At 35.3% G+C, this 15,715-nt stretch overlaps 2 protein-coding genes across 15 annotated transcripts in view; one reads left to right on the top strand and one right to left on the bottom strand.

Annotated features, from left to right (window-relative positions):
* Positions 1-2,825, top strand: part of LOC115242053 (serine/threonine-protein kinase Doa) — a 27,720-nt gene extending 24,895 nt beyond the window's left edge. For all 13 annotated transcript variants that reach the window (XM_029818068.1, XM_029818067.1, XM_029818069.1 and 10 more), the window contains 5 exons: positions 106-196; positions 276-446; positions 566-695; positions 786-1,036; positions 1,270-2,825. In XM_029818068.1, coding sequence (XP_029673928.1) covers positions 106-196; positions 276-446; positions 566-695; positions 786-1,036; positions 1,270-1,482 — 856 coding nt within the window. In that variant the 3' untranslated portion in view covers positions 1,483-2,825. The remainder of the gene's footprint in view (positions 1-105; positions 197-275; positions 447-565; positions 696-785; positions 1,037-1,269) is intronic.
* LOC115242056 (NADP-dependent malic enzyme) lies at positions 2,406-15,715 on the bottom strand. Of its 2 annotated transcripts, none has more exons than XM_029818080.1 (8): positions 15,585-15,715; positions 11,280-11,436; positions 5,540-5,698; positions 5,044-5,406; positions 4,579-4,890; positions 4,122-4,490; positions 3,343-3,637; positions 2,406-3,270 (listed from the first exon to the last, which is right to left on the bottom strand). In XM_029818080.1, the coding sequence occupies exons 1-8, from the start codon at positions 15,638-15,640 to the stop codon at positions 3,155-3,157; spliced, it is 1,827 nt and encodes a 608-aa protein (XP_029673940.1). In that variant the 5' UTR covers positions 15,641-15,715; the 3' UTR covers positions 2,406-3,154. The 2 variants fall into 2 exon arrangements, with proteins under 2 accessions (XP_029673940.1, XP_029673939.1); XM_029818079.1 differs by lacking the exon at positions 15,585-15,715 and adding an exon at positions 13,599-14,007.

Below are 15,715 nucleotides of genomic sequence, written 5' to 3'. Positions count from 1 at the left end.
TGCACAAATCTACGCAAGCGAGGATATCTTTTTATAATTTTATTCTAAATTTTATAAATAAGATGATTAATTATTGGCAGATGACTAATTATCGATCGTTTTTAGCTTGTGCGTGAAGATGCTCGACTGGTTCAATTACCACGGGCATATGTGTATCGCGTTCGAGATGCTGGGTCTGAGCGTTTTTGATTTTTTGGTAAGCATCCATCTCCGAACACTGACTCTGAAATTTATGGACGAATCTGAGATTCTTGATGATGTTATTTTGGTTACAGAGGGACAACTGTTATCAGCCGTATCCATTGGAGCACGTCAGGCATATGGGTTATCAACTCTGTTACGCTGTGAAATTTTTGCACGACAACAAACTCACGCACACGGATCTCAAGCCGGAGAACATCCTATTCGTTGATTCGGATTACGATAGTACATATAATAACAAAAAGGTGTGCTATTGTCGATAACGGGATATTAAAATTATTATTAGACGGTCAAAACTGAAAATTCGGCGTTTAGGGTAAACTTTCATTCTAAAGTGTTTCAAAAAAAGATCTTTCTTTTTAAGCGGAGGGACACGAGACGCGTGAAACGAACCGACATCAGACTCATCGATTTCGGTAGCGCCACTTTTGATCATGAACATCACAGTACAATCGTAAGCACGAGACATTATAGAGCGCCTGAAGTAATTTTAGGTAAGTGTATCTTTCTTTTAAGATTTTTTTGATCTTGGACGTACATTATATATATTATTACACATAAATCAATCTTTCTGTATTTTACAGAATTGGGTTGGTCTCAACCATGCGATGTCTGGTCTATCGGCTGCATCCTGTTCGAGTTATACCTGGGCATCACGTTATTCCAGACGCATGATAATCGCGAACACCTAGCAATGATGGAACGCATACTCGGCACGATACCACATCGTATGGCCCGCAAGACTAAAACCAAGTACTTTTATCATGGCAAACTAGATTGGGACGACAAGAGCTCGGCCGGTAGATACGTCCGAGATAACTGCAAACCGCTGCACGTTAGTATTTTTATTGGATTTGAATTAAGCATTAAAATTGAATTTGCGTATTAAAGATTAAAATTTTATCAAAGAGAATATGAAAAGATTTTGAGAATGTAGATTAAAATTTATCCAATTAGCGATCGAATAAATCTTCAATCATAACGCATTAATTCAGACATTACATCCATGTGTAATTCAATACAGGCCTTGAATAATATCGTAAAATGATATATGTTTCTCTGTTATAGCGTTATATGCTATCCGACGACGAAGAGCATCGTCAGTTATTCGATCTCGTTCAGAGAATGCTCGAATACGAACCCTCGCAGCGCATCACCCTGAAGGATGCATTGACGCATCAATTTTTCGATGCTCTGCCGGCGTCACAGAGATTGCCCGATCCACGTGCGGCTGGTGACTCTCAACAGCCCCACGAAAGATCACATTCACTCTCTCGATGAAGCTAGGAAAGGGACCGACCTCCGTGCTGGACAGACACTCCGCTTTCAACGACACTACTGCCCTACGTCTTTGTTCTGGTATCATTAATTTTCATGAAAACATGTCTCTTTCGTAGCAACGAAACCCGATGACGTGAAATGAGTTGCGAGCATTGAATACGTGCTAAGAGATAGCACGTATATGTATAAGTATGTGTCTGCGCGCAGGCGTGCGCGTGTATAGATACCGATCATTGGATTTTCTCACAACTTTTGATCCCCGCACTCAATGTAACTTGAATCTATACGTAGGAAAGACTGTAATGCGCAGCGGTGCCGTGGAACTTGGACTTAATTCGAGTGCATTCAACGTCAAGCGACGATTACTTCAGCGAAGATTACTTCTCGTCGCTGATGGTTACGTCTGTCTGTTTCTATCGCGATTATCGATCATCGAAATGGCGACATATGGTCCTCGTTACTGGCATGGATAGGCCAGTGTGTCTGCTCAGTGTAGCGTAACAGAGTCCCGCAATTTTAAGCAATTTTTTAAATGCTCTTCTGTACATTTGTGTCTCTTAAATTTATTACCATGTTAATATGCGACAAAAACGCAAAGTTTGGAGTATAAAGATCACCTTTGGGTCCGCAATTTATAATATACTATTCATTATAAATTGACGACCACGGATGTGTTCTAACCGTAAGTAACGGTATCCTATAGCGATATAGTTTTAAACGACAGTAAAGTTGATTAGAATCGAGAGAAAACGAACGAGCGAGCGAGCGGGCGAGAGAGAGGGAGTGTATGAGTAACAATCATCACTTTCATCGTTGTGAATTATATACATCTTAAAACATAAGAATACATAATTATGTCTTAGAGAATGTTCTCTCAACGATTCTTCTTTTTTTCTTTTTTTTTTTTTTCGTATTTGAATATGGAGCCCATTTGAAGTTTCTGATGCGTAAAAGAGAATTCTTCTTCGCGACATATTTATAACGATTTTTCATGCTCTAATCATCTTTAAGTTTCCGGCCTAATAAAACAAAAAATTTCGTATTTTATATTCTATAAATATTATATATTTCACGAAGATTTAATTTAAATCGAAAAACGTATATTGTGAATATTACAGAAACATTGGTGTGTATTGCGCACGCGAGAACCATCCCGTTCCCATTTTTTTTCGTCACATTTGATTTACACAACTCGTGTCATCCGTATAAGTTTTGTTTGACCTTAGTTATACTGTATCTACGAAATGAAGGATGTTATATACCTGCTGCTCGTGTTAAACGGGGTATATTTACTTCTGCAAAACAGCGATATTCCGAGTAGCAATAAATACACTTCTTTCAAACCAGCGTCGATATTTATTTGTGTTCAACCAGCAAATCAATTCTTTTACATATTTCTTGTATATTTATACCTTTAAATAATGTTGCTTCGCTTCTTTGAATCCGTTTATCGCCGTGACATTTTGCGTAACTTCTCTTCTTTTTTTTCTTACAAATTAGTTATATATTCTACTAGTACGCGATGTTTGAAATAAAATAAAGCCCGATCAACAGGCTTTAAGGAAACAAGCAAAATTTGTCTCCCCTTGAACGTTTATGCAAAGTCTTCTTTTTCGTGGACCCAAAGTAATTGTGTGCAAGAAATAAATCTTGATCTAATTAACAAAGGTAATTATAGCTTAGGCCACGGGTAAATCGGTGGTATAGACGACTTATAGCTCGTATCGTACAATTGCGCCTTAAGAAAGCTCTCGCAATCTTTAGGCTCTGGATGGATAGTCGCGATGCCTAAAAAAGAAGAAAGAAGCATTTGCATATAACGCGTATACACCAGTGTTTGTACAACATATTTCTACTCACAGTTCTCGTAGGCATATTTCATGAGTGCGCACGCTATATTCATCGAGCATTTCTGTATGTCCTGTAATGGCGGATAAAGGTTTCCGCTGTCCAAATCCGTTTGCGTTACCAAGTCGGCGAGAGCCGACGCAGCGATGAGGAAGGTCTCTTCGGGAATGGTGCGCATACCGGCACAAATCACGGCTAATGCGATTCCAGGGAAGATATAACTATTGTTACCCTGACCGGGATAGAAGGTTTTATTGTTGTACGTCACCGGCGGGAAAGGCGAACCACTCGCAAATATGCACCTTCCCTATGTAATTAAAACGGCAGTTGATTAAATATCCAGGAATATCTACTGATGAAAAATTACATACTTCTCAGATTTACATATATATTTTAAGGCTCCCGTTTCTCTCCTATTGCAATCATATTAATTTATGATGTCGGAAATGAAAAATCATGTTTATCTCTTTTCTTGCAAAATAAATTACTTTTTTCAAGTTATATCTCACACAACTTGCATTCAATAGTATAGATCGTAAGTAAGTAAAATATACCGGCAACTCTATTTCTCCTGAATCGAACAATTCAATCTGCACGAGTCTATTCTCGGCGAAAATAGACTTTATGACATAATTAATCACGATTTATAATCATTTGATCTACGAAGAGTCTTTGGTATATTTTACCATATTCCATATTGAATCAGAATGGTATATCGAAAATTACAGAAAAAATATTTTAAGAACAATTTGCTGGACGAAAATATATATGAGAATATATCACTTTCTGACCTCCGTAGCAGTGTATGCTTCTTCAGCTGTGCATTCCGCCTTGCTCGTTGGATTGCTCAGAGCAAAGATGACAGGGGTTTCGTTGTTTTGCGCCATCTCCTTTAATATCTCGGTTGTGAAGGCACCCCGGATAGCGGCTGCGCCGATGATGACCGACGGTTTGGCTGTCTTGACGACGTCCAGCAAGGTGTCGATTGGTTTGTCGTCGCGAGCAAAATGCAATTTATGCTCCGTCAGTCCGCCCTTTGGACGATCTTTCACCAATAGTCCTTTTGAGTCCACCATCCAGATTTTACTCTTAGCTTCCTCCTCGGTCACTCCTTCCTTCTTCATCGTCATCACGCACAACGCCGCGATACCTAACGATGCCTATAAATAGTTTGTGATTATGATTCGTGCATATTACGCCTCTTGTTTCTTTTTATATTGACTTTAAAATAAATGTTTCTCGGCGCACCTCTCCGGCGCCCTGAAACACGATCGTGTTCTCCGAGAGTTTCTTTCGTGTGATGCGGAGCGACGCCAATAATCCGGCGACAGCGACGGAGGCGGTGCCCTGAATGTCATCGTTGAAGGTGCAATATTCATCGCGATACTTTCGGAGTAGCCTGAACGCGTTAACGTTGCCGAAGTCCTCGAATTGGATCAACGTATTCGGACCGTATCGCTTCACGACAGCCTTCATGAATTCGTCCAGGAAGTCGTCGTAGTCCTTTCCAGTTACGCGCTTGTGTCTGTGACCAATATACAGGGGATCGTCCAGTAACGACTGCAAGAAGAGAGAGGGAAAATATGATAGTCGACGTATATATGAATTTTATAAATTAAAAATCACAAACACACATATAGCTCATTGATGAAGGACAAGGCGAGGATATCTCGAGTCATCTGGTATTCGAAAATGCGACGTGTTTTCACGCACCTGAGTATTGGTACCGACATCCAGGGTGATAGGCAGGCACTGGTGAGGTTTGATGCCGGCCAACGCGGTGTACAATGACAGCTTCCCGATTGGGATACCCATGCCGTACGCACCCAGGTCGCCCAGTCCCAATATCCTTTCCCCGTCTGTGACGACGATCGCCCGTATGTCGTGCTCGGGCCAGTTCTTCAGGACGTCGTAGACGTGCCCTCGGTCATGGATGCTCACGAAGAGACCGCGGGGCCTGCGATAGACCAGACCGAACTTCTGACACGCCAGACCTACAGTTGGCGTATACACCAGCGGCATCATTTTACTTACGTCGTCTGCCAACAAACGGTAGAAGAGTTTCTCGTTTCTATCCTAGGAGGAACAAGACTCTATGTAAGAATCAACGTGAGAGATGAACGGGGGAGAGGGCTTGATCAAGCCGGAGACCGGAAGACCCATAATAGGCGGATCTCCGATATAATTGTCGTGTTTCACCAGTATGTACCAGTAGGCCTATGAGATATATGTATTTCGAAAGATCATCGGTGTAGCGGTCTAGGTTGAGACGGCAGAGCTCTAGCTGCTCATCTTGGGTTTTCACAGCCGCCGGTAGAAGACCGTGTATACCAAGCATCTGTCTTTCCTCGATGGTGAACGCCATACCCTATAACGAGACAATTGTTTAATTGTATATGCAATTACGCTTATGTTGTGGAAAAGAAAAATTAAATCGAAATTCACATCGCGAATATCATTCATATTTTAACTCGTATTAATCTCCTGCCTCTTTCTTAAGAATCGAAAAAAGTAAATCGAATCTCTCGTATCTATGGACATGTTAAATATATATTTCAGTTCGATCTCGCGTTTCTATCATCATGTCGAGTATATTTTTGCGAGAAAATTACCGACACGCGACATGCATGTGTCGTTATCGCCAACTATTTTCCTCATAATATATCTCGTGAATCAGAAAGATTAAGTACTCTTTACGATACAAGCCAGAGAGGCAAATTTGTTTCGCGATATCGTTAACTCTAATTTTTTTGCCTCGACAGCTTCGACTCTGACCGCTATTAAAAAGACTGACATTGCGCTGATTGTGCAATCGTAGCGTGGGTGAAAGGTGATCTGCTGATCGTCGTTCCACCTCGATTTTTACAAACTAAATTGGTCAATGTGCATGCGTGTGTCACGACAGAATCTAGTGAAAATGGAAATGATTAAGTACCTATGTGTATAGGAAAGAGAAAGAGAGAGAGAGAGAGAACATACCCTCAGGACTTGTATGATCTACATTCACTTGCAAGGATACTAATTTCCATAATGCCTGTAGCAACAGTAGTTATATAATCGAATCAGGTATAAATATTATTATACAAAAATAAATTGAGTTTCGCAAAATTAAAGAAGAAAATTAATTATACGTGCATGATTGAATCGTGATATATTTTTTAGTTTTGTTTGAACTATATGGACATAATATATGTATATACATACTATCAATATGATGATGTAATTGAATCTTACAATTAGAGGGACACTGGTCCCCCCTCCTACAATGCTTTTTAAAATGAACGTTGAGCTGTGCTAAGTAATCTTTAAACTATCGATCGCGATCAAACGTTCGCCGTCAAGCGTTACAATTATTTCATCATTAAAATTTAACAGATGCTCGCATTTCGAACGCAATCTTGTAGAGAGATTCTAGCACAAACATATTGACTGTATCAATTCCATCGCTAATGATGAAATATGAAATATATTACATAAAATCATCATTTATAAATTTTTTAAAGAAAGAATTACAAATAACAGTCGCAAAATTAAAAGTTTGATATTATGCAGAGCACGTGTCAAATTCATAAATCTCGAAATGTATTAGATCTATTAATTTTTGACGTAGCTGATACGTCCAGTTCCTCCTTAATTGCAAAACTAGTAATTGCAGGCATAATAAGAGTAATAACGTGAATTCGCAAAAAACGCACAATGATGTAATGGTATTAGTGAAACATCGACATTGTGGAGGAACGTAATTTGCAACGCAACTCGTTATCCGGCCAACTTATCTGATTGCGGTTGATGAACCGCATTGCTTGGCAATGATTCCATTACCTACAACTACCGGAAAAGTTCAACGAGTTTATGTATTATTCGTGCAAGGAGTGATAATCAAACCGGTTAGCTCTGGCATCGATAACTTGTCTATAACCTTTTCCTTCCGGTTAGATTATTTTTCAATTTTAAGGTATGATATAACCATAAAAAAATGAAAAAGATTCTTGGTCAAACTCAGATATTTCTTTGACAAAAGATTTTTTTAATAAAATATATCGCTATAAAAAAATTGACCTCGTATATAATATTATAAAATGCATTTTAAAATATTATTGTTAAAATATTATTATTATGATTGAAATCAGCAATTATACCACTAACTGATTCTTTCGGTGAGATTTCACTAATTTGCAATGCTATACGTATTTATTGAGATCATCACTGTTTTTCAGTGATAGTACACTGATTCTATTTAAAAGAATAGAGAGATATACTGACAACAAGATAAAGATATTCTCCGCGCTCTTTCCGTCATTTTCGAACTCTTTAAACCATCTAAAATCGATGTAGATATATACCTTTTCTCTCACAATTAAGATTTTTTATTGTTAAAATGCAACCAGTTCACAGATACAAAATACCCTATAAATATATTTGTTATGCGCGTGAATTTAGATACATAAAAAATAGGGAAAAAGACGATTTTGTTTCCGGAAAAAATGTTCCAGAAAAAAATGTTGCTATTCTTTTTTCGCGCGTCCGCGAATCTATTTGTACTATGTTATTATCTTCTCGATAACAATGTATATTGTCATACAGATGGTGAGCTTCAAGTGCCGTGTGATAACGTATCGCAAATGTAGCATTGTTCTTGTTTTTCTCTTGTTACATAAGATCGACCTTGGAAGAATAAGATCTCCAGAGAAACTTTGCGAAAAAAAAAAATAAAGCATTTAATTCTTTAACTTCCCTCTCAACATGAATACATGTTGTTACATAAAACACATTACTATATGTGAAGTCTCCCAACTTTTTCTGCCACATGTGTGCAATGGTATTGTCACCTTTTCAAAAATAATCTTTTTTCGAAACGACGCTGGTCGAACACCAAAGTGAATCGATCTAATTCGATGGAGAGAGGTCAGCGCACGCGATCGAGCCTGTACTTTTCCACTGGGTATGTGTGTGGGTTCGTTTCTTCCTCTCTCTCTCTCTCTTTCTCTCTCTCTCTCTCTCTCTCTCTCTCTTTTTCTCTCTCTCTCTCTCTATCTGTCTATTAATACGTATCCTAAAACGAAGATCAACTGAGATTTTATTATTATTTTATTCACAAAGAAGATTATCTTAGTGCTATTCTTTTTAGTTTCAATTGAAGTAAAATATATACAATATAACTTAATCCTATAAAATATAAAACACTTAAAAAGGTCATTATATGCATTATTTTTGAACTGTCAAAACTATAAACGATGTAATCCAAAAGGAAACAAAAATGCATTTCTCTTAAGTAATATATACAGGATGTCTCACAACCTCCGTACAATATTTTAATAGCGTATTCTAGAAGCAAAATGGAGTAAAAAATCTTAATACAGAAATATCGAGGCTACAATAGTTTTTGAGTTATAAGTGATCAAAGTTTGCCAATAATATTGCGTAGAATTCGCGTCCTCAGACTCGTAACTACATTTACACACGTATTAGTGATCTGTTATCTGTTATTGCTGACAGATAAAAAAAATAAATTGATTTCTACACACTATTAAAGTATTGTACGGAGGTTGTGAGACACCCTGTATATATACATATATATATAAAGTTATATTTACTAAAATATTATATAAAAATATTTTCATAATTAAATTATTTTAATTATGGAACAGACTTGGAATTTGTGTTATTTGATGCTAATTTGAATACGAGGCTTTAGTTTCTTTAGAAGATAAAATCTTCGCGGTATGTTTATATCTAGTGAGTAAGCTGATTATGCTGACAAGGCTATTTGCAGGAATGCGCTTCGGTATTTTCTTAGAAATACGTGGTTATTAAATAAGGTAAATTATCGCTTTCAAATTATACTCGTTCTGTTTTTACAAGATATACAAAGATCTCTTCTATTTTTATAATGCTTAAAACTTTATAATGCTTAAATATTATCTCTAGCTTATTAATATTATCTCTTATTTTTTACCATCATAATGAATAATTACTGTTATATGCTATGTAATTAATTTTATCAAAATTTAATAATTAGTCAGATTTGGAATTAGAAAATAGACAAGATGACAGAATACGAGTCAAGTTCTACACAATTAAAATTAAACAACATTGATCAAATCAGTTATGCAAGAGTTAAAATTCAAACTCTCATTTTTCGACAGTAGGCAATAAATAATAAATGAAAACAAAAAAAAAATTATAAAAACTAATACAAGATTGATATATATTGGTGCGTATCAAGATGTATCGGTCCAAAAAGAAAGTTAAGACAATCGTCGCGCAAAAAAAAAAAAGAGAAATCGTAAATTTTGGCGAGAAGAAGAAAGGCGTAACACGAAATCGCGGATTCGTGGTGCAAGTAATAATACGGAAATACCCTTCCGTCCAGAGCGAGCAGAGGTTCAGGAATGCGCGAGGCGCGATTCCAATCCGGGACGAGAGTCCACCAATCGGTCTCCATTTATCTCCGGTGCGCACTGTCACTTTTCCCTAATCATGCGGGATTTTCGCATCCCGCGACAAAACAACCGACCGTGGAAACGGTTGCCGGGGTTCTTGACTCCCGTGACGGCGACCCTATGCACGGATCGATATATGGCGCCCTATTCTTGATTTCTTGAATATAAAGTGACTCTCTCCCCATGACCTACCGCAAGGATCGTGTCGAGACCGACCGTAGCTGATAAACAATGTTGCAAATAATGTTGCCCATATGATCTAAAGATATTATTAAGCTCAGCCAAAATTTCATTTTTCTTGACTCTTTTACATTACTCGCGATCTTGTTGCGCGAAAAAAATTAAGTTAATTTTGTAAATAACGTATAAGTTACTTCATACACAAATGGTCTCGTGAAAGAAATATTAATTTCTCATTTATAATATATAATTATAATTTCTCATAATTTTTGAAATCTACACACAATTAAAAATATTATACTTTTATAAAATCGGAGTGATTAATTTTTTCTAAATATAATAATATAAATATAAACGAATTTATCTGTTTTGACGAAGAGATCAAAGTTTCTACTATTTTAATTTTACTAAAATACTTGAAAGCGACAAAAACTCATTGTCAGTTTCAAGATTTAGACTTTGTCTAAATAAATATTAAATGAGATTCCGCGATTTAAAATTGAATAATACGAAGAGAAAAAGATAAGGTTGAGGAACTTCAGGAACGTATCAAGTTGCGAAGAACACTCGACTATATATCGAGCTCCGAGATTGCGCAAGCGTGGTCAGACATTACCACAAGTAGTTTGCAGAGTCATTTAGCATTTTATTGTCGAAACGAACATATTTGCATCATATGTAATTGTTGCAACCTTTTAAGTTTAACCCAGAATATTCGCGAAACATTCATTTGGTATAAATTATTTATTGTACCGTTACCATGTTTGATTTGCGAAGCTCAGTTGACAGTTTACTCGCAATATGTCGCAACGATTACATCAATATCCATGTATTTAATGCTTTAAAATGACCCGGAATTCTCTCTGAGAGATATCGAATAAAGTTAATTTTATACTAGCTAAAAAAGCATAAAAAATATATCTAATTTTCTCTTCTAGCTTTCTTTTACGTGATCAGCTGAACAAATGAATCAATGAATGAAGAATCAATATTTTACACGAACAGTGATGTCGTATGTTTTGCTATTCAAGAGATGGAAAAGTATATATCCGCTTATCGATGATAATGAAGATATCAAAAATTTTTTTCTCTTTCTCTTTCTCTCCGGGAGCTCCTAAATGTTTCTTTTTTTTATAAAAATTAAAAACATTCATTGCTTTTCTTCATTTGCAATAACGATTTCCACACCGTACTAATTCAAGCCTCGGTTAGAACGACTCCTTTGATCGCCCGTACATAGTAATGATGCGAATAATAAACATCACGAATAGCAATTATCTCGCGGTGACTATAGCAAACGCATTTAATATGCGATATCTAACACACCTTGTTTAACTGCGGGTCCCTGATATGGTCGAGGCCGCGCAGAAGACCGGCGCAGTGCGAGTCGCCGCTTCCTCGTTGGCCTAGCTGATCGCGCTCCACGCTCGACATGGTTGACGTTTTGCTCTTGCTGCAGTCGGGCCGACTACTGCTTTGGATCCTGCGAACGAATGCCAGATATCTCTGAGAGAGTACGGACGGACGCATATAACGCAACGCAGTGCCGTCGTTGGTAGGATATAGAACATAAAACGCGACAATGACGTGATGCGTGGCGCGTCGGCGTGATCAAAGGGTAGGGGAAAATAAAGAGCGCCGCCGTACCTGCTAAAGGTGGCGACCTTTTTTTTTAACATATTATTTATTTCTTTTATTATAATCTTTCTTTTAAATATAATTGTGTTACTTATATTGTAATTATGCAACTGTACATACATACATATATATATATATAATGTTATATTATATTAAATGTAATTATGTTATTTATATTGTAATTATGCAATTACGCACATATTTTTATAAATATGCACACATACACATACACATTATTTGCATGCACTTTTTTCTTTTTTATTGTTATGTGTGCATATTTATGTGTGCATATATGTGCATATGTGTGCATATTTATAAAATATAAACATAATTGCATAATTACAATATAAATAACATAATTACATTTAAAATAACATATATATATATATATATATATATATATATATATGTTATTTACAATATTTTTATGTTATATACAATATTATATATATATATATATAATATTGTATATAACATAATTATACAACTTAATTTATATTTTATAAACATAAATAGCAAAATGATATTTTTATAACAATGTTTTGAAAAATTTTTAGATTCGTGTCTGAAATATATCAATTAGTTATTGATTGATTATGTGATAGACAGTGATGATTGCGTCGAGTGCCTACAAAATACGCGCCTGTAAAGAGGTACGATTCGGCGCACGCGCATTTATCGCGCGATCGCGCGTGTTGTGCATCTTTCGACTGACGAATGTCATCTTTAATCAATGATGAAAAATGCAATTAATCGCAAAACTCAATTTTCTACAATTGTAGAAAATCATACATCGGAACAAAGTTTAACAGAATATATCGAATCACATTTTTGTTTTCTCGCCTTAGCTATAGATCAAAGTTTAAAGTTTAATCGAATTATATCATGAATGTCATGACAAGTCATGACTGTGCATTACTATTCCAATTGGTTGCAAAATTATTGAAGCACTATGTCACACATACATAATATATATGTATATATTTTTGTAGTTATAAAAAATTTAAAAAGAAAACTGAAAAAGAATGAAATGATTAAAAAATATTCAGGAAAAATTAGAAAATGATGGAAAAATCAAGAAATATGGAATTTCCCGAAGTATATGAGATAAATAAAAAAGTGTGTAGAAACTAGTTATATTAATTATAGACATATTTAATAAGCAATGATTCTCAATGATATTATATCTACGGTGAAATCACCATAAATTACTATAGATCCCTATAAATTAATATAAAGAGATATTTATCCATATTAAATATATATACAGGGTGTAACAGAGCGCTGACAAGGGCTACAAGAATATGCAATAAAAAATAGGGATTTCCATTTAAGAAAATATCGATCACATTGACCTGGTCTTGAAAAGGTCACTTACGGTCAAGTCCATATTTTCATCATGTGGCCCCCTTCAAACCATGCAACTTTTGTCTGAAACATTTTTTCATCCGATCACTTCCCTAGTTTTTAAATGGGTGATACGGACGCTTTGTTACACCCTGTATATATAATAAATATGAGTCTATATATTTATTTATTTATTTATTTATAAATCAATTAAAATCTGTTTGATATTTTATAATGATGAAAGCAATATATTCTCTCATATAGCTTGATATGAACTGCTTATAATATTTCCAAAATTAATAAATAATTAATAAATAAGTGTTTATCCGTGTAAACCGTGAAAACACCTATATAAATAATTCTGCTAATAAGAAAATACATTACATAATAAAAGCAAAAGTTTTTTTTTCATTCATATATAAAATTCATATACAAAAATTAATTTATAATTTGCTGACTTAAGCGACATTTGAATACGGAACATTTACACTAATATCAAGTTTGCAAATGAGTCAAATTGTACGGCTCGCGCTTAACGAGAAAAATATTACCTTTGAAACGAGCGAAATTCGATGAAAAAGAGAATGACGCAAGCGTTTCGCGCATTGTTCGAATGATTGTTCGACAGAGATCGATCTGCGCCACGTGTATCGGTTTTACCTCATGCTGTTGCACAGGTGACGCTGATGACGTGAGATCTCAGACTCACGTCCAGGATCCCGGATGACATGACGCAGACCATCCGATCGGCGGCCTTGAAAGCCCATCAAACAGCAGCCGAATGGTCTCAGGAATTGTCTCGAAGACATGTTCTATAGACTAAACACTGTACTCCCCGTGTCTTATCTTCCGCGTCTGCGGGGGAGACGACTGTCGTATCTCCTCAAATACGCATGTATATAGCGCGAATTTACTATCACAAGTGTTACCAAAGAGTTATTAAACTTGCTTCTTCTAAGCAAGGGAAAAACCGATCGATACGATAGATGCCGCTTATCATTTCAGTGAGTTATCAATACGACGACACGGGTATCAAACGACTGATCGACGAAACGTGATTTTCACGCGACGTTAATTCCAAATGACATTGGCTTTTAACTTTTCAATACTAATACGCAACATCGGTCACATAAATAAAGCGTGTTTATAAAATTTAAATAGCAGTAAAAGTTGCGTTACAATGTCACAGTTTATCAAATATTGATCTACGAAAACGTTAAAAATTAAATTGCTGTCTTTCTCTCTCTCTTTCTCTCTCTCTCTCTCCCCTCCCTCTCTCCCCCCTCCCTCTCTCTCCCCTCTCTCTCTCTTTCTCCCTCCCCTCCCTCCCTCTCTGTCTTTCTCTTTCTCATATATAATTTTAGAAAATAACAGAAAGTTCGCGGAGAGAGAACGCAGAGATAACGAAGATTTATCTTCTTCGAATAGCCTAAATGATTTAATCTCAAGCTAATATATTATGTATACATAATTCTAAATGACGCAATTCTCTTCAAGTCGTTCGAAAATTAGTTACTGAGTTATTGGAATTAGTTATTGATTAAGATTGTGTAATTTAGAGAGAGAGAGCGTTAAAAAGATATTTGTCATTTCTTATGCTAAAAGTTTTATTTGTATAACTTAAATCAATAATAATCAAGATGTTAGTTACGCCAAGATTGTATATGCCATATTACAACACGTACCAATATTTATTTTCACAAATGACTTTGTACTTTCTTTTATTGACACGTATGTTAAAATCGTATTTATGATCAGGAAAATAAATCCGTTGCTGTCTTAAATCGAATCAATGGAAATGTCACCGATTAAAGGAGTAACCATAATATTTCACCGAATATCAGTGAGTATTTGATCTTTAGTGAAAACACTCATATTATGTCTTACTGATTATGGCAGTACAAAATTTCACTTAAAAATCTATAATAATAATAAATATTTGCAAAATGTAGTTTTTAAAGTTTTCCAATTTGTTTCGGATTTCTTTTTTTTTAGAAAAAGTTTCCACACACACATGTATAGAATAAACGTATAACTAGTATTTAAATCCAGAATTATTGTATATATATTACATATTTTTACTCTTAAGATGTGATAAAAAATAAATAAAATTGTTGATCAATCTCAGATATTTTTTAAATAAAATATATATAAATTTATCTTATAAAACGTATTTTAAATCATTACTAATTGAAACAGCCGCTATCATAATTGATTCTTTCATTGAGATTTCACTGATTTGTAATATATACTTATAACTGAAATCATCAGTGACTATTCACTGGTTTTTAATGATAATATACTGATTCTATTTAAACGAATACATAATAAAGAGAGATACAAACGAGAATAAATCCGTGTCGAATTTTGCTCCTATTTCCAACTTTAATTTTCTTACGTTTATAGATTTTAGAGAATTTCGATAAATTTAATTTCTATCAAAATTAAACTATTATACTTTGTTTCAAATAGATAGTAAATGCGAACAGTTTCTCAGTTAGAGATTTAAAAAATGAGTTTTTGACAAAAAGATACGTTAAATAGTTTCAAAACTAATTAATGTAAATAGCTTAAAGTGTCAATGACGTTAAATTAAAAATTGAGATCACGGAAGTAAAAGAAACATTTCGACTCGGGAAGACTTACATCCTGCCGTTTTGATGGCCGTTTTGGTGATTATCTTTCGAGTTCCCGTTGCCCATCGTTGACGAATCGACCGAGACACTTAAGCGACTAATTGGATAAATTCACGTTGCAATCTATCTCGATCTCGCGTA

The sequence above is a fragment of the Formica exsecta genome, unplaced genomic scaffold (assembly GCF_003651465.1).
Source record: "Formica exsecta isolate Colony F162 unplaced genomic scaffold, ASM365146v1 scaffold558, whole genome shotgun sequence".
Classification (NCBI taxonomy): Eukaryota; Metazoa; Arthropoda; class Insecta; order Hymenoptera; family Formicidae; genus Formica; species Formica exsecta.
The sequence above is the reverse complement of the archived record's forward strand: the minus strand, read 5'-3'. Positions and strand labels throughout refer to the sequence as shown.